Consider the following 20,305-nt stretch of genomic DNA (forward strand, 5'->3'; position numbering starts at 1 on the left):
CTGTTAGTGATGGGCCCCACTAATATTACTTTGCATTGAATATGTTTGCAAATTAGGACATTTCTGGATTGTACAATGCAATAAATGTGGTAGCAATTCATGATCAACATCATTTTTGGCATTACACAAAACATCGGCCAACCTTCATCAACAATTACCTTCCCTGGTGTTACAGTACAATGGATTTTGCACTTAACCTAGTGTCTTTAGTTTAACATAAATATCTGCTAAACAGAGCCTTAAGTACATCAACCTATGTATTATTTCCCTTCCACAACTTTATTCTGCATGTATTTGTCACTTTGTGTACTGAACAACAACATAAGTACCACTTCATTTTTACATACACAAACAATATCGTGACTTGCTATAACTGTTTAAAAAAAAATAATAACATTTTACTACATGTTACCACACTAATGCATACAAAATGAGAACCCTCTCTGGTCTCAGAGAAGCAGTCAATGTTAAGCACATACCCCAAGATGGTCAGAGTCAGATGCTGTTAGTTACAAGTACCCGAAACACCTCACAGACGATGTAAGATTTCCTAATAAAATGTAGCTTGAAGATTTCAGATGAGAATGACAAATTGTGCCCAATAACTGGATAAGATGAATGCTCAAAGGGTGAATAAATGTACAAAGGACATGACTTTGAAAGAACGGTTATTGTGACCAGATTATATACTATCCTTGTTTTAACATGGTTTCATAATACAGAAGCTGAAGAGATCTTGATCACAATGATTGTAATTTTAATGAGATGTCAGCAGCACATTTTAGTCTCACAACTTTACAGCGTATTCCTTTCCCCTTGTGCAACATTAAAGGGTGTAAAGTAAATACATATATTTTTAACATCCCTGTCTGTGGTAGGGAGATGCAGGTATGTCAGTTAGGAAAACTAATTGTATCTCAATGTCTAGGTCAGTATTTATTTTTTTAATCCTTTTTTGGGGTTAACGAACCCTATAATTATATTGTGAGATTCTGTGGAACCCCAACCTTCTCTAATAGCGCGTCTGGGATCAGATGCATTATAAGGAACCCCAACCCTCTCTAATAGTGTTTGAAATCAGAGGCATGTAAATGCTTCTGTATTTGGTTCAATTTTCAAATGACCTGAAAATGGAAGGAAAACCTTCAAAAGGTACCCCAGGAAACCCAAGGGTTCCTAGGACGCCCTGTTTAAATTAAATTAAAAAAAACCTGGTCTAGGTACATACAGCAACTGTAATATTCCTCAAATTGTTTGTGGGGGGTGGAGTGGCGGATACAGTAACTGCCTGGGAAAGAGGAAAGAGAGCACTTTGTCACATTTGTGCATAAACAAATAACTGAATGGAAGCTCAACAACTTCTTAAATCATTATTGATGTACAATTGAGTTGGTAAGAAGATGGGCTGTTGCCTGGAGGGCTAGAATTACAGCAAACTAGATTTAAAAAAAATCTATCCATCTGTACTTGTAAGTGTGCATATTTTCAGCTCTATATAATTTCCTCACCCCACAGCGAGTAAATGGCAGTCTGTATATTCCAATTCCACCACTACTTATCAACAGTGGCGAAGAGAGGGCAGGGCAATATTGGGCAAGGTTAAATAAGAGTCCATCCCACTCTTCCACCACATGAAACTGAGGAGTGCAATGTTGGGGAGCCAAGTGATGGCACAAATGTAATATTAAAATCACAATTTGTCTCAGCATGCCAATGCCATGCCCAACGTAAAAAACACTTCACTTTTGGGCTCTCTGGTAAACTCAAGCCACACAATCTTACATCATCATATACATTGTTTTTCAAGTTATTATCTCTTCAGTTCATAAAATCTCATTTCTTTTGAACGAGTCCCTCGTTATCACCCAAGAATAGTTTCCAGCACAGTCTGTGATTCTTACAGATATACGTCGATGATAACATACCTTTAATTCACAGTCTTCATTTACTGCAAGGTTTCCAGGCTTCAGGTCCTGAGGACAAAGAAAACTGGAGGTTCACAAATGAGACGATAATAAAAACAGTGAGTGCATAGACAGCAGCTTCTAGGGTGAAGGAGTTCAAGGCAAGGGCATGTTTGGCAGGTAGTCGGTGAGTAAGACACTGACTGTAACAATAACACTGAGTTTGAATCAGGGGAGCCTGATTCAGTTTCGGGTGTCCGCTCCTTGTGACTGTTGGTAAGTCACTTTATCTCCCTGTGCCGTAGGCAACAAAATCATAGATTGTAATCTCATCTGGGCAGGGACTTTGTCTGCAACTATCCTATGTGCTGGGTACTGCGCACTATACTATAATTGAAGCAATTTGAATCCCACTAGGAGACAATGAAATAAAGTTATTATTAGTAATAATAATAATAATAAGTTATAAGTGAACATCCCAATTAAAGAAAAAAGACACACCCAAGTATTTTTTAAATATTTCTTTAAACAAAAATAAAACCTTTTGGATATATTAGGCTGAGCTCATGGTGGCGGCGTCGCTACGAGTATTAGTGTTTGCAAGTGTCTGCCGCGCGACGTCAGTCACATGAGCTGGTTCAGCCAATGAGGGCGAACCAGCTGCGTGACGCGTCCGCCACGTCCTCAAATGCCCACAACACTATGAGCACAGATCTCCTGTGCTACAGCAGCGCGGCACAGATGGAGCTCACACTCTCGCAAGCAAGCGGAGTGTATGAGCTCGGTCTAAGGCACATCGTTCATCCACACCTCATCTTTTGTTTTGAGTAAAATAATAATACTGCCATCTTTGGGCAAAGAGATGAAGGGAATTAATTAAGTAATAATCCCAGAAGAATAGGGCATTATTGGCCAGTAATGCCCTGTTCTGAGGTGTTTATTACTATTGTAGGCTAAATGTAGGCTTTTTTCATAAATTATAGACACTTTTGTATAGTTATATAGATTTTTATTTTTAATTAAAATAAAATGGTAAATACATTAAAGCACCTCTATATACATTTACACTGCAGCTATCTATATCCACACACTGCGACCCCACCCCCTCTGTGTACACACACACACACACAAATCTAGACACAAATTCTGTAGCTACACAAACTCTGCTGCGCTACACACACACACACACACACACACACAAACTCTGCAGCTACACCCACAAACACTGCTGCTGACACACACACACACACACACACACTAGATGGACAGAAACTGCAGCTACAAACAAACTCTGCAGACAGACATTTACTTTGCAGCTACAAATACACGCTCTCCCTCCTCTCACTGTCCGGCAGCGTGGAGCACTCTGCACGGAGGCAGGAGGAGGAGTCACTGCCTGGTTGCTGCCTCCTGACCAATCCCCTGCCTTGTCTGAGAGCTGTTCCTGCCTCATGACAAATCACCTGCCCTTTCTCAGAGCCGTTCTAACAAAGGAAAAGCTGATTGGCTAGAAATAAAAACCTGGCAAGCTGCCAAAAATTCCGGCCATTACTGAATGAATAATACCCGAAATTTTAACCAATCAGAGAGCAAGGATTTCAATAATGCCCGGAATTTTACAACTTTAGCCTATAATAATAGTTACCAGATGAGATTACACTTACGTTGAAATAAGGAAATTGAAAAAAAAATTTCATCGGTAATAAATATATATATATATTTTAATGTACCTTAAGCGGTTGCATCTTGCTAAGCAAACTATTGCTTTACTGTGCCACAGAATATATTGACATTGACGGCATACAAATAAAAAATAAAATAATGATTACACTGAGAAGTTGCTTAAAACTGCTTTTTGCCCTTTGCGTCTCTAATAGCTATTAGGATGCCAATGAAGCCTCCTTCAGACATTTCCTATTGTCCTACAAACGTAAAGGTCACACTTTGGATTCTTTCACTCCTTCACTCTAAGGCCGCGTTTATAGTGCCGTCGCCGGCGACCGATGACGTCACCCGTCGCCACTGGCGAAAGCTGAACTTTAGTTTTAAGCGACGTCGCTGGTGACAAGGCCAGTGACGTCACCATGGAGGAGGGCAGCGCTCTGTGATTGGTTTAGAGAGACAGTCACATGTGGCGACTGTCTAAAAAAAAAAAAAAAAAAAAAAATCAAATTTCACCGGCTTCCACATTTTTGGTCGCTCCAAATCAATGTTTGCTTTGCATCGAGATCGCCAGGCACTAAAAGCGCAGCCTAATGTTTCAGTCATCTGACACATTTGTATAATGTCATTGCTCTTTCAGAATGTATAATTATGTATATTATGCCTACAGGTTGCTATAAGCACAATGGCACAAAATATCAAGGGACATATTTAGTAAGCTGATGTCAAGCCTTAGGCTGGGGCCATGGTGCCTTCGCCCGTGCGGAGGCTGTGAAGTGACCCGCGTGAAGGGGGTGCTTTCCCTGGCCATGGTGGACGGGCCGTGGGGGGCGTTACGGAGCTTGTTCGCCCTCATTGGGCAAACCGCTCACGTGACCGGCCTGTCGCACCAAAAAAAAAAAAATCAGTTTCAACTGATTTCTTGCGCAGCGCGTGCCCCCTCCCGCTTCCGCACGCACACCGCATGGACACGATCACTGCCTTAAGGCAGTCTGAACGCTCAGCGTGCGGACGCCTCCGCACCATGGCCCCAGCCTTAGAAGAATAAGGTAGTAACAGGATTGTGGTAATTAAATCTGTTTGTAGAAGTCCGTTTGTACCCTCCTCTTACAACTTTCATCTACATTTTGTCTTATTGGACCGACCAGGAAGGTCCTTTACGAGTTGGAGCACCGGGGGAAGGGTCCCTGATACAATAGAGCAGGTCAGCACAGGAGGAACCCGGCAGTTCTAATTCTGTAAACAAAGCGGAGGTGGTGATAAAATGTTGAGGTTAAAGGTAAACATATCCGTTCTCTTTCATACACAGGAGTACTGACAATATGGAGTATCAAAATTAGCTACTAAATATAAAGTGTGCCTACATTTTTATTTGCTGCCTTTACCTGTTTTTTGGGCCTATGCTTTACGTTTATAATAAAAATAACTTTCATATAGCGCTTTCCTCCCAATGGGACGCCGAGCGCATAAATTACAGTCCTGTGCGCGGTACAGAGGATTTTTTTACAGACAGTCTCTGCCCAGATGAATTTACAATCTATGTTTTTGGTGCCTGAGGCACAGGGAGATAAAGTGTCTTGCCCAAGGTCACAAGGAGCAGACACTGGGAATTAAACCAGGCTCCCCTGCTTCACAACTCAGTGTCATTTTGCAGTATAGTACTTTAAAAAAAAAAGAAATAAATTACGACATGGGTCACTTTTTGTAAAGACTACGGACTTGCAACCGTCCCGAGCCCCACCGCGCACGCGCGGGGTGCCAACGGACCGCATTCCTTACCAAATGCGCGCAGCATGCACGACAAAATGGCGTCATCCGACACCGCGGACTCAGGCTCTGCCCCCGGATCGTGCCACGCACTGACTGCGCGCGGAGCTCGCACGCGACACGTACGCCACGCACCCAAGCTCTGTGTCAAGATTCATTAGCGGCACAAACAGCTGCACCTGCTCATAGATGCATTCTTTAGCTGCACAAACAGCTGCACCTGCTCATAGATGCATTCTTTAGCTGCACAAACAGCTGCACCTGCTCATAGATGCATTCTTTAGCTGCACAAACAGCTGCACCTGCTCATATATGCATTCTTTAGCTGCACAAACAGCTACACCTGCTCATTGAGCCCTGGACCTATCACAGCTACCGTGGAGGCCGCGCCCCCGCTCCACTCCCTATGGGGGTTGGCTCATCCAGCCTATATATGCTCACCAATGTCATAGGCACATTGGCTGAGCATAGGTTCTTGTTACCCGTGTTCACCCTTGCTGTTCCTGTCCTGTTGCTTTGTTCCAGTTTGATCTTCTGTGTACCGAACCGGCTTGCTTTGACTACCCCACCCTCTGGCTCCTAATCTTGGCTATCTCTGACTCCTCGCTCCTCTCTAATCCTGACCTTGGCAAAAGTACCTCGACCACTCTCCACTCTCCAACCCTGACCTTGGCAAAAGTACCTTCTACGCTTTGGATATCTTCTATGTTGAACTCGGCAAGTATAAAGACTACTCTGATCTCTACATCACTGACCCGGCTGTCAAGGCAAACCTACACTCCGGACGTGACCCCCGTGCCTGTGGCTGGTTTTTGTTACTACTCCCATCTCAGTACCGGGGTCTCGTCTTGTTTGTGGTGAGCACAACGTGACACTTTTGTAGATAACAGGTTGGAAAAAGTATTGCAACAACAGAAAACAATTAGCAAGTGAAGAGCTTTTAAACTCAATAACCACTCCCAGACATAAAAAGTGACTTGATATGCAGATCAATAGCCAAAACAGGTGATGAACAATTCTAGAGAAGCTTATCTAGAGATTGCTCTGGGCTATAGAATGTGAATACACACATCCGATCTGCACAATTGGCAAATGTTTTATACTGTAATCTACAGTTGGCTTGGCACTGAAACATAAGGAAGACAACTTTGTATAGATTAATGTATGATATTGTAAACATCTGCACATGTAGAGAAGTAAATATTTGCACATGTAGATAAGTACGCCATCTGTCATGCGGTTAGAGTACCTTTTCAGATCTAACATACCGTAGATTTGAGCAGTGGTTTCCAACCTTTTGGGGGCTAAGGAACAATATAGTTATATTGTGAAATTCTACAGAACCCCAACCCTCTCTAATAGCGCTTCCGAGATCAGATGCATTGTAAGGAACCCCAACCCTCTCTAATAGCACGTCTGAGATCACATGCATTACATAGTTACATAGTAGATGAGGTTGAAAAAAAGACGTACGTCCATGAAGTTCAACCTATGCTAAATTTAGACAACAGCTACTTTATCCTTTATCTATACTTACTTATTGATCCAGAGGAAGGCAAACTAAACCCCCCAGAGACATATAATCCAATGATGTCTCATAAGGGGAAAAATAAATTCCTTCCTGACTCCAAGAATTGGCAATCGGATTAATCCCTGGATCAACATATTTTCCATGTATACTTATTTGGTATATCCCTGTATACCTTTCCTATCTAAAAAGATGCCCAACCTTTTTTTGAACAAATCTATTGTATCTGCCATCACAGTCTCCATGGGTAATGAATTCCACATTTTAACTGCCCTTACTGTAAAGAACCCTTTCCTTTGTCGCTGGTGAAATCTCCTTTCCTCCAGCCTTAAGGGATGGCCCTGAGTCCTTTGTACTGCTCGTGGGATGAATAGTTCTTTTGAAAGCTCCTTGTATTGTCCCGGAATATATTTGTATATAGTTATCATATCCCCTCTTAGACGCCTCTTTTCTAATGTAAATAAATCTAATTTAGCTAGCCTCTTCTCATAAGTTAGAATGTCCATCCCCTTTATTAATTTGGTGGCTCTTCTCTGCACTCTCTAGTTCCATAATGTATTTTCTTAGGATTGGTGCCCAAAATGGTACTCCATATTCAAGGTGAGGTCTTACTAATGCTTTGTAAAGGGGCATAATAATATTTACTTCCCTTCCATCCATTGCCCGTTTGATGCAAGATAAGGTCTTGTTAGCCTTTGCAGCTACTGCATGACTTTGGGCACTATTGCTAAGCCTGCTGTCTACAAGCACTCCTAAATTCTTCTCCATCAAGGATTCCCCCAATGTATCCCCATTTAATTTGTAATTCGCCTTTTTATTCTTGCATCCCAAATGCATAACCTTACATTTATCTGTATTAAACCTCATCTGCCATTTACCTGCCCACGTTTCCAGTCTCTCCAAGTCCTTCTGAAGAGAAATTACATCCTGCTCTGATTCTATTACCTTACACAATTTAGTATCATCAGCAAAGATGGAGACTTTGCTCTCGATGCCAACCTCAAGGTCATTAAGAAATAAGTTAAAAAGCAGGGGTCCCAGTACTGATCCCTGAGGTACTCCACACGACTTTAGCCCAACCTGAAAAAGTTCCATTTATGACAACCCTCTGCTGTCTGTCCTTTAACCAGTTTTCAAAACCAGGTGCATATATTATTACTGAGTCCAATTTGCTTTATTTTGTACACCAACCTCGTGTGAAACCGTATCAAATGCCTTTGCAAAATCTAAGTAGACCACATCAACTGCATTACCCTGGTCTAAATTCCTACTTACCTCCTCAAAGAAACAAATAAGGTTAGTTTGGCACGATCTATCCTTCAAAAATCCATGCTGACTATTACTAATAATTTTATTTTCCATTAGGTATTCCTGAATATTATCCCGTATTAAACCTTCAAGAAGTTTCCCCATTATTGAAGTCAGGCTTACAGGTCTGTAATTCCCCGGTTGTGATCTAGCTCCCTTTTTAAATATAGGCACCACATCTGCTTTACGCCAATCTTGTGGTACTGAGCCTGTGGAAATGGAGTCCTTGAATATTAAATATAATGGTTTGGCTATTACTGAGCTTAACTCCTTGAGAACTCTTGGATGTATGCCATCGGGGCCAGGTGCCTTATTTACTTAAATTTTTTCAAGTCGCTTATGAACTTCTTCCTCAGTTAACCAGTTGTTCATTAATATGGAGGTTGTGGCTTCCTCCTGCGGCACTACTATTGAACTTGACTCTTCCCTGGTAAACACAGAGGCAAATAATTTGTTTAATACCTCTGCTTTTTCGTTATCTCCAATAATCTGCCTACCCATCTCACACTGAAAGGGTCCTATATTTTCTTCTCTTTCTTTGTTATTAAGGTACTTAAAGAACTTTTTAAGGTTGACCTTACTTTCTATTGCAATCCTTTTTTCATTATCCATTTTTGCTAATTTGATTGCCCTTTTGCAATTTTTGTTACATTCCTTATAATTCTGATACGATGTCTCCGTCCCTTCTGACTTAAAGAATCTAAACACCTTCCTCTTCTTGTCCATTTCCTCCCCTACCTGTTTATTTAGCCACATTGGTTTTGACTTATTTCTTGTATACTTATTACCCAAGGGTATACACTGATGAGTGTGCTTTTCTAACAATGTTTTAAAGACTGTCCATTTATCTTCTACATTTTTCCTGCAAAAACATCATCCCAGTGTATTACTTGTAGATTAGACCTCAATTTATTAAAAGCTGCCTTTCTAAAGTTTAAGGTCTTTGTTGAACCCAAGTAATCTGTTTTTGTATAATTTATTTCAAATGAGACCATGTTATGATCACTGTAAGCCAAATGTTCCAGGACTTGAATATTTGTTATTACTTCTACATTGTTTGATATGACCAAATCCAGTACTGCCCCTCTCCTGGTTGGTGCCTCAATAATTTAAGTCATATAATTGTCTTTAAGCACCCCCAAAAACCTGTTTCCTTTTGTTGTAATGCTAATCTCATTGCCCCAGTCTATGTCTGGATAATTAAAATCCCCCATTATGCAAACATGACCCAGTTTTGATGCCTTCGCCATTTGCAAAAGTATTTTAGCTTCCTCAATCTCGCAGATATTTGGTGGTTTATAGCATATTCCCACAAACATTTTCTTTATACTTTTACCTCCACTGCTAATTTCTATCCACAAAGTCTCTACATTTTCATCATTCCCTTCATAAACATCATCCCTTATAATAGGTTTTAGATCCGGTTTAACATATAAACATACTCCACCTCCCCTTCTATTTGTTCGATCCTTCCGAAAAAGGGAATAACCCTCTAAATTAACTGTCCAGTCATGAATTTCATCCCACCATGTTTCAGTAATGCCTATGATGTCATACTGTTCCCTTGCAGCTATTAATTCAAGCATGCATTTAAGTTTTTTTTTAGCCTGTACTATTATCTTATCTGCTCCTTCCTTTCAGCGCCCACTTGGTTTAGTCTTTAGAAGTTTTCTGGTATTATCTGTAATTACTATGGGTGTCTCGCTGCTTGTCAAACTCCCACTTGCCCCCATTCTACCTCCATACCCCCTTGTATCCTCCTCTACTCCATTTAGTTCATTATCTGTTTCATTCCCCTCCCCCCTCCATTCTAGTTTAAAATCTCCTCCAACCTTTTTAGCATTCTCCCCCCTAGCACAGAAGATCCCTCTTCATTGAGGTGCAATCCGTCCCTAGAATATAGATGGCACCTCTCAGAAAAGGAGTCCCAGTGCTCTAAAAACCCAAACCCCTCCTTCCTGCACCACTTTCTTAGCCATGCATTAACCTCCCTGATCTGACTGGCTCCCTGCGGTAGCACATGGCACTGGTAGTATTTCAGAAAATACTACCTTGGAGGTCCTTGCCTTAAGCCTTTGACCTAGATCCCTGTAATCATTTTTTAGGACCCTCCATCTTTTTCTAACTTTGTTATTGGTGCCAACATGTACCAATACCGCCGCGTCAATCCCAGCCCCTCCCCCAACAATCTGTCTACCCGATCCGCAATGTGCCGAACCCGAGCACCCGGGAGACAAACAAACTGTTCGGTTCATGCGGTCATGGCAACAGATTGCCCTATCTACCTTCCTAATAATGGAGTCCCCTACCACCACAATCTTTCTTTGTATCTGAGCATCCTGAGTCCCCACTGTGCTGGAGGAACTATTACCCTGGCTGCTAGAGGAATTAGTCTCCCCCAGCCTTGCCATTTCTGCCCCAACATTCCCAATATCTTCACTCAACATGGCAAATCTATTGGGATGGGTCAGCTCAGAAACGACCTGCCTCTCCCTATTGCCCCTGCTTCCCCTTCTGTCACTCAGCTACCTACCTGCTCCTCACTAACAGCGCCACCATCTGCACCACTAGTCGAAGCAAGGGCCTGCTCATTGAGCTCTAAACCCCTTTCAAGATTGCCAATGTCCCTCAATATTGCAAGATGCCTCTTCAGATCAGCAATCTCTGACTCTAAAGAGACCACCCACTCACACTTCTCACAGCGGTATGCTCCTTGGAACAGCTGCTCCAAGTGCACATACATGTGGCAAGATGTGTATTGAGTGGCATTTTCAATCCTGCTCATCCTAGCAACTATGAAGTTTATAAGTACTAACAGTAAACTGTACTTCAATATACTATACCTTGTTTAACCGCTTCCTTGTTCAAACTGCTTCTGGTTCTAACTGCACACACTTGAAACAACCAGCACTTCAAATCAAGCACACAGATCAGTCAGTACACGCACGCATTGTAAATTCTTCTGTATTTGGTACAATTGTCAAATGACCTGAAAATCCCAGGGAACCCTTTAGGAATGGCCGGGGAACCCAAGGGTTCCTAGGAAGCACTGTTGAAAAACACTGGGTTAGAGAATACATTTTGGACTGAACTCATCCAGGAGAGTTCCAAATAGCTAGAAATGAGTAAACTTGGGTAACTCTAATAGTATTTAAAAGTAAAATATATTGTCACTTACCCGGTGAATGATGCCTGCTGAATGGATATACTGTAAAAAAATAAATACAAGGAAGACATTAAGCAAAAAATTCTATTTGTTTTCATTAAAATCATCTAAACACATCATGTGATAACATATCATGCTCACAGATTAGGGCTCGTCCCGGCTGAGAGCGACAATGTGTTTGACCAGCGTGCCCATGAGCGCACGGCGCATAGCTGCTTGGCGAGACAAATAAATTTGATTTGGCCGCGTGCTGGCGCGTCACATAAGCGGTTCATCCAATGAGGGCAAACCAGCTGTGTGATGTAATAGCCGCGCCCCTGAAATGCCGCCGCCCTCCCCACCACGCGCGCAACTAGTTGGCCAGGAATCACCCGGGCAACCCGAGCGCCAGCACACTTGGTTGCACCCTGCCACAGCCTTATGCAGCTGTTTTTTTAATGAAATCAGCCTACAAACACCAATTTAACAAAAAAAAAAAAAAAGGAAAGATGTACTAAATTCTACTAAATAAATGATATCGAAAATATTTAAGGTTAAATTTACCAAGCAGTCTTCTTGCCATAAGACCCCTTATAGCCTTTTCACGTCAGTGGGCTTCCAGAACCTGGAGGTATCTTATTGCAGAAGACTGCTTTGTAAATGGGCCATAATGTGTCACCCAATTTTATATATCCGCTATGCATGATTTGCCCATTGTGAGATTTATTATTATTGAAAAGTCAATTCATTCCTTGCTAAAATTGCATTCACTCTTCATAGAGATAGAGATGGAGATAGAGATATCCCCTTTTTAACATTTGTCGTTACAAACAATGGATTTATTTGTATAACTCAAAAAACAAACCCCCCCCCCCCGGTTAATTTCATGCTTCTGGAGATACTCATCTCCAAATTAGGTGCCGGTTGTTGCTCTCCTTGGCAACCAGGGTTCACAAAATGTCCGCTGTTTAAAGCTCCGGTGCCCTGCGGGCCAATAAGAAGCCGTGAAATCATTGGTGCGGCTTCCTATTGGCCCACGTGATGCGGGCGCTTTAAACCTTTGCTTGCTCAGCCGGGGCAACTACCAGCACCTAATTTGGAGTTAAGTATCATTGGAAGTAGGGGTAACCAGAGCTGAAATTAATGTGGTTCAGCTCAGAAGATCCCAGTATAAATGCTATATAGCAAAAAAAATAATAATAATTATAGTATTCCTAAAAAAATTCGCCGGCGTGTGTTGCTCCACAAAATGAACCACAAAAAACATCGAATGACATGAACATTTTACATGGGAATGAAGGGATTAGTCGTGGATCTGTGATGCTATTGGAGAGACACTTCAAGTATTGTGAAAGGGGTATTGAGAAACTTGATTAATCTCCAGTTTAAACACAACACGGATAAGGGACAAGGTTGCAGTTCTGAGCTGTTTACCCAGCAGCAGAGCCCAGAGGGAATCGGGAGGAATCTCTGTACGCAGAAGCCTATCTGCCACATCCAGATTGAGAAATGAAACAAAAAAAACAAAAAAATGCACAATATTAAGCAACTATTGACCAGAAGTTCTCACTTGTATACAAAGTCTAAAATCAGGAAGCAGCCGCGTGTGCAGACAGATATTACATTACAGCAATGTTGCAGGGCAAATAAATAAAGTCAAGCTAATCACATTTGTTTCTTCTAGAAAGTTACTAAAATGTTGTCTGCGATCGATAGAAGATACATTATTTATAAACCATGTAGGAGTTTAACACTTCATACTGTAGCTGAAAGTTAATACAAATACTTTCACAGAAGTGGAAGGGCAAGAACTGTGAAAATAAGAAAATCATTATTATTATACAGTGTTATTATTGTGTCATTGTTGTGATCTGCTGCTGGGTGAACAGTTCAGACCTGTCACCTTGTCTCTTCTCCGTGTTGTGTTTAAACTGGAGATTAATCACGTTTCTCAATGCCACTTTCACAATACAAATAAAAAAGAAGTGTCTCAAATAGCATCACATGGGGCCCCAGTGCAAAAAAGGGCCCTTCAGAGTAAATCACTCACCAGTAAAAGTGTTAATAAAACTGGACAGAAAAGTGCTGGTTGGTGACACAATCAATAATGGCAATGTTAGCAGCTTCATTCTTGTCTTGAAACAAGTTGAAAAGCTGTAAATTTGTTAATAGTGGCGCACTACAAAAATAGAGTTTTGGTCTAGTATGTCTGTCTGTATATAGCGTGAACCCAGGTGATTTGAATAGGCGCCAAAATTCCCCACACAATTAACAGATGTAACTTACAACATATAAATAACCAAAAAATATAATAATGAAGTGTAACCTAAAAAGATACTTCTCAACCTTCCAGGAAATGTGCAAAGATTCCCTACAGATGCAGTCTTGGTTCAGGGTGGGAAGGGATTAGTAGAGATATCTGAAAATCAATTTTAACGATGCTTTATAAAATCTCTAAATAAAAGTCATCTTAATAAAAATTATCTTTGTAAAAATCATCATTTTATGGCAAGAAGAATTGAGAACAAATGTATAAAAATTATCACTTTATAACAAAAAGGATTAAAAATTACTAATTAAGTTAAATATCTAATATAATAAAATGTATATTTAGAACCCAATATAAACTTAATTGCTATATACATTAAAAATATGTATCAATGGCCAATGTAACAATTACGTTTATATTGGGTTCTAAATATACATTTTATTATATTAGATATTTAACTTAATTAGTAATTTTTAATCCTTTTTGTTATAAAGTGATAATTTTTATACATTTGTTCTCAATTCTTCTTGCCATAAAATGATGATTTTTACAAAGATAATTTTTATTAAGATGACTTTTATTTAGAGATTTTATAAAGCATATTTAAAATAGATTTTCAGATATCTCTACTAATGCCCGTTTATCTGTCTCCTCTCTCTCCCTATGCTGGAATCGCTATGAAGCTACTAGTCTTTTAACTTGTTTTTTTTTAGCAATTATTTAATTATATTTTTATATTAGTTATTTCATGCATATGTCTTTTTAAATATGAATAAACTTATTATATGTTTTTGATGTTTTTTATGTCTATTTTTGAGTCACAGAGTTATGTGCCTTTTGTATAGGCGAACCTGTGGGTTAATGCAATATGTTTGAATTGGAATATCAATTATCAATTGAGGTGAATTAGAGACACTATAAAATAAGATCCACCCTTAAGGGAAGTTAATCTTCTCCTGAGGAAGCTGTATGTGAACAGCGAAACGTGTTGAGCTTGAGAAGTTTAGTCTGCTGCAGCTGCCACGAAGTGAAGATGACCGAGCTCCACTGCTGATCCATTGCTGTCCGTCGCTATCCCCTTCAACCGGATGTCGTCACCCGCTCGTCGGAAGTGACGTCAGACGCCATACACCGGCGGTGAGGTTGGAGTTGCGGGAGGACGGGAGTAATCCTTTACACCCTGGATCGGCGTTTCAACTGTCTCACGATACCTTTACATGTACATATCATTGTACTTATTGTACATCTCTTATTCCATTTCTTTGCGATAAAATTTCCTTGCAATCTAGACCATTGGTCAGTTTTGTTTGTATATTTCATATATCTTACCTGGATCTGAGCAAAATGACATCCACAAGATTCGTGTTCTGAATTCTTCCTGAGCCAGAATATACCATCAGATGCGAGATTTAACCTCTTCAAATCCTGACTGAGTCAGACCACTGCCAGTTTATTTTACACTTGTTGTAAGTAGGAATTCCTATAGAGCCAAGACATCTACTAAGCTCCGATTGTATTGATATACTGCACTATTATTGTTTTTATTTTCTTTATTTTTATGATGTGTTCCGGATCTCATCGCTCCCTTCCCACCCGAACCAAGAATGTCTGTATATAGCGCCATTAATGTACATAGCGCTTCAGAGCAGTATGGACCTTAAAATTAACTTTTATTGACCCATAGTAAAAATGAGGCACTTAACCCTCCAACTTGTTTCGCGTTGCATAGCACTTTATCAAGGAGTAATAACAATAAATTACAGCAGTTTATATACAGTGAAACCGGAAGTACGTCCTACACCATATCCGCCAAACGGATGCGCACAACGTCTTCATCATGAACACTGACGTAACAAATACAACATGTTTAGATACGAAGATAAACGAAAAGAACAAAGTGCTTCCTAATTCTTGTGATATAGTACTAGAACACTCAATATTATATTATGTACTTGGGAGACTATATATATATATATTTATATATATATATTTATATATATATTATACACACACACACACACACATGTATACTGTACACACACACACACACTATGATAAATGTATGGAGTAAAATAATACATACGAATCACAAAAACTCTCAAATGGATCAATCACTTGAACAGTAATTCAGACTTCCATGCTACCCATAATTTCACAGCATAATCTTTTCATCTAAAAATTATAGATCCATCTTTTTACATTTATTTATGCTAATATGTGTTTAAGTATAATTATTACAAAATCTATTTGATCACATTAACAGAACGATAATCCAAACATAAGTTTATACTGGAATAAAAACATGATCTACACACACACACACACACACACACACACACACACACACACACACACACACACACACACACACACACACACACACACACACACACACACACTAAAGAATATCACTTGTGAGCACATTCACATGTTTTAGACAGGACTGCAACCCTGCCTTTCACCATTATCACCTAGCATGCAGTGCTTCCGCTACAGCAAGGGATTCTGGGAAATGACATGCAAATGGCCACACAATTTGTTGGAAGATATAGAGATGTAGAGACAGACTACAGTCCCAATTTGTACTCGGATCTTGTGGAATTTTTATGTTTTTTTTTTTTTAAATAAGAATCCAATATTCTTTATGGAGGTCATGGAAATTCTTAATATTACTGCGGTTCACCAGTACCGGAATATATGTTCAATTCCAATAAACAAAAATTTTCACCAATACTGCCATATTAACCATTCAGAAAGTGTCTAGACACTGCATGTTGTGCTTCTCCATTATTTTATAAACGGTATATGTTCCGTTATTCTAATCATAATAATATTATGAAATATTAAGACTTTTAATCAATCAATCTGGTGCTTCAGGGGTTAATGTAATGTAACTGCAGTTTGATTATAAAAATATAATATATTGGGTTTATAATAGGTCAGACTTTTCCTGGTTCTATGCTTAACTTCATAAAGGGTTAATTGGGGAAGGGGGACTGGGGGCTATCACCTAAGGCCCACTAAGTGACATGTGAAGGCCCACTAAGTGACATGTGTAGTTTAAAAGACAATAAACGATAGCCAGATATTAGTCTGTCAGCCTCAAAGAAAATTAAACACATTCTTGACAGGTTACTTGTGCATCTTAGAGGTATGACCAATAGGTCACCGCTTAGTTGGAGGACTTTATTACCGGACACCAGGTGTGGGCGGGGGGGGGGGGGGGAGAAAGCAGACAGAAAAAAGTTTGCACACCACTGCCTTAGGATACAATTTACTTGTGACATTAGAAGAACATGCAATAACTTTGAGACATTAGTTGCTATGGATTTAGCTCTTCTAAAGTCAAATGTCGGACCCGTAAAAAACAAGGTTTACGACCTCTATCCATAGACAAAATATCCCAAATATATATATATATATATATATAAATAAATAGATGATACCGTTCTGTGGCTAACGAAATGCTTTTATTTGTGCGAGCTTTCGAGATACACTGATCTCTTCTTCCGGCGATGTTACAATGAATGAAGCAAGGATAGTTATCCTTGCTTCATTCATTGTAACATCGCCGGAAGAAGAGATCAGTGTATCTCGAAAGCTCGCACAAATAAAAGCATTTCGTTAGCCACAGAACGGTATCATCTATTTATTTATTTATTTTTTGATTATTGAAGCTCGGCTAACACGGTACTGATACCTCTACATATACATATACATATATACAGTGTTCGACAAACCTATACATTTGCTCGCCCCGGGCGAGTGGATTTAACCCCCGGGCGAGTAAATATTGGCCCAAGCAGCACACGTTTGGTACTAGGTGGAGAGCAGATTTTTTTGTGTGGCGAGTAGATTTTTTGGTGATTTGTCAACCACTGCATATATATAATCGTTTTGATCCGATTCGCTTGCCTACATCCTTGGGTGACAAAAAGAGGCGTTTCAAAACCCTCTGTACTATCTCTACGTAGTAATCGAGATCTGTTGGATCTGTTGTAAATAACAAGTGCGATCAAAAAGAAAATAATTCTGAGTAAGCAAAAATGTACAGAATGTGAAATAAACGTGCTCTGTGCAGGTGATAAATCTGAACTATTCAAATAATGTTGGACAGATGTCAACCCTTGTGTTTGTTCGATGATAGTGTATAGGACAGGGGTGGACGAAAATATGAAATACTTCAGAGCTATCTTTTTGTTAGGCGTTATGGGGGAGGGAAGGTTCTGGCTACCCCTCTCCACTAATTGTTGGCTCTGTGTCACGGTGTATGTGTCACTGTGTATCTGTGACAAACAGACGGACACACACACACTGACCGTCGCATCTCCCCTCAACGCAGACTAGCTCTGCCCCGTTCTCACTGAGCCGCAAAGCGGTGACCTGACCTGTCAATCAGGTCAGTCATCACTGCGCACAGCACAGGTGCCAACATGGGTATTTTAGGCGCGCAGGATTTTTTTCCATCCCTGCGGAAATAACATCCAGTGTGACCGACGTGATTGCTACACCATTCCAAATCTCTTAGTTGATTACATATATACCCAGTATCTCTAATGTGAAAGGGAAGAGCTTGCACTAAAGGCTGTAAAATAAAAAAATAAAAAGTCAACATATCGCGATAAGCCATCTCCCAAGGATCCAATACTATATATAATATGGTCCTACCAGGCGGTGATGTTAAAGGTTCATGGATCTGTGGGAGATAGTGAAAAATAGGGATCACGGGATATTCATTGTGAAGATTCCCTTTTGCTTAAAACATTAAGGACCCCCCCCCCCCCCTCTTCCAATAGGCACCTAAGATCTTTCAAGAAGACAGTAGTTGGATTCATCTGTAATACACAATAGGAGTTTGTCATGGAGTCGACGTAAAGCTGTTCTACTATAATTGCTCTTATGTTGCACAACCACCACCCTATTGTCAGCATTCTTATCAACAATGAACTTATTATATTCGAGTCATTTAAAGGCCATAAATACTTCCTAAGATGTATTATGACTACGTGAAGAGAAACTGAAACCATTTGCCATTATCTGCAGATGCCTTTTCATACATCAAAGCGTCGTGACGGTCAGTCTTTAGTATCCGTCTAAATAATACAGGTTTTTAATTAACTATTCAATGCTGGACATGGGGATCCTTTGAGAATCTGTTGTGAGCTATCTCACTACTATTAAGTACTTACCTGCAAGCCATTTTCCCCCTTGTTCCAGCTTATGTGTAAATGTCTGTTGGTTTGTTTTATATGTTGGGTTATTGTTGTTCACCAATAGTATTTGTTTAGTTGTATCACCATTTATTTTAATCATTATAATAAAGTATTAACTTTTATTCATCATATCAATCATTACAATGAGTGCATGTTAAAGGGTGTTTCTTTTTCTCATATCTCCTAAAGATCACCAAGCTCTTAGATGGGACATAATTATTTAAAGGTCTTCTCCTCATTGGATGTTTGAGAATAAGATAAATTCAACTTTGTCTGAGGGAAAATGTGGGCTGCAAATTGGGAATTCTGTTCAGGTATTACTCAAGTTTATTCACAAAACCTTTTTTAGGGTAAATTTGCATATAAACTTGTGGAGGTCCTCTTTTATATATCTCTATTTTTTTTTTTTTGATCTGACTTATTTACAAACACAGGGCAATTATATGGACATCTTTTGCTACCACATACACTCATTATTCCTGGGTTGGGAGGAACTACTTGTATTTTTGATAACCACCACTGACTTATGGATCAAATTGTTTTCTATAAAATGATGGATTGGTGATCTGTTATTCCTTTGGAAAGGGGATATACACATTGTTGTCCATACATTTTCTCAATGACAATTCACTTAATTAAAATTTGACATTTTTAAATTTTCATCACAAACATTATGTAGATGTATTACCACATATTGATATTAACTGTAGTATGCAAACAGATATTGTTTGTAAACAAAACTCGCAAACACTTTAAAAGCAGACAGTGGCCAACCCAAACCATTATTAAATCCTGCGACTCGGACGTCCTTTCTCCAATGATAAGCTTTTCTTAGAGAAGTCTAAGGATCTCTATGAGCCGTTATTCCAAAGGGGATATAGCTCATGGATACTCGAGTCTTTTAAAAGCGTTCTACTTACTGATAGAGTTGCTCTATTACAATACACAAATCCAAAAAAAGAAAAATAAGTTATAACCGATCGAGTACTTTATAGAGATACTATGTAGGGTTTTGAAACAGCTTTTTGTCACCCAAAATTGTAGGCAAGCTAATCAGATTAAATCTAATATATTTAAACATTGTGATATTTTGTCTACAGATCAAGATCGTAAACCTTTGTTTCTACGGGTCCGACATTTGTTTTTATAAGCATTACAACCGTAACAATTTTTACATCTCTGAGTTGTTCTTCTAATCTCACAGGTACATGGTTTACTCCTAAGGGATCTTATAGATGTGGACATTGCAAAATATGCTGCTTGATGAAACGTTCAAATAACTTTTATTCAAAATTCAAGATTAATGTTATAAAATAATTTATTTAATTGCAGTACAAAATTTGTTATTTATCTTCTATATTGTGGATACAGTAAATGATATGTGGGTAGAACCCCAAGATTAGAATAGTGGAACATGTGTAGTTTATTTAAAAAAAAAAAAAAAAAAAAAAAAAAAAAAGGAGATGTACAACATCCACGGTGTAGACACTTTGAATTTTTAATATGACA

The 20,305-nt window shown here is 39.4% G+C and overlaps 1 protein-coding gene across 1 annotated transcript in view; it reads right to left on the minus strand.

Moving 5' to 3' along the window:
* MAPK12 (mitogen-activated protein kinase 12) overlaps positions 1-20,305 on the minus strand; it is an 81,376-nt gene that overhangs the window by 33,419 nt on the left and 27,652 nt on the right. Inside the window, exons 5-6 of the mRNA XM_075599858.1 lie at positions 11,348-11,377; positions 1,926-1,973 (exon numbers count right to left, since the gene is read on the minus strand). Coding sequence (XP_075455973.1) covers positions 1,926-1,973; positions 11,348-11,377 — 78 coding nt within the window. The remainder of the gene's footprint in view (positions 1-1,925; positions 1,974-11,347; positions 11,378-20,305) is intronic.

The sequence above is a fragment of the Ascaphus truei genome, chromosome 5, assembly GCF_040206685.1.
Source record: "Ascaphus truei isolate aAscTru1 chromosome 5, aAscTru1.hap1, whole genome shotgun sequence".
NCBI lineage: Eukaryota > Metazoa > Chordata > Amphibia > Anura > Ascaphidae > Ascaphus > Ascaphus truei.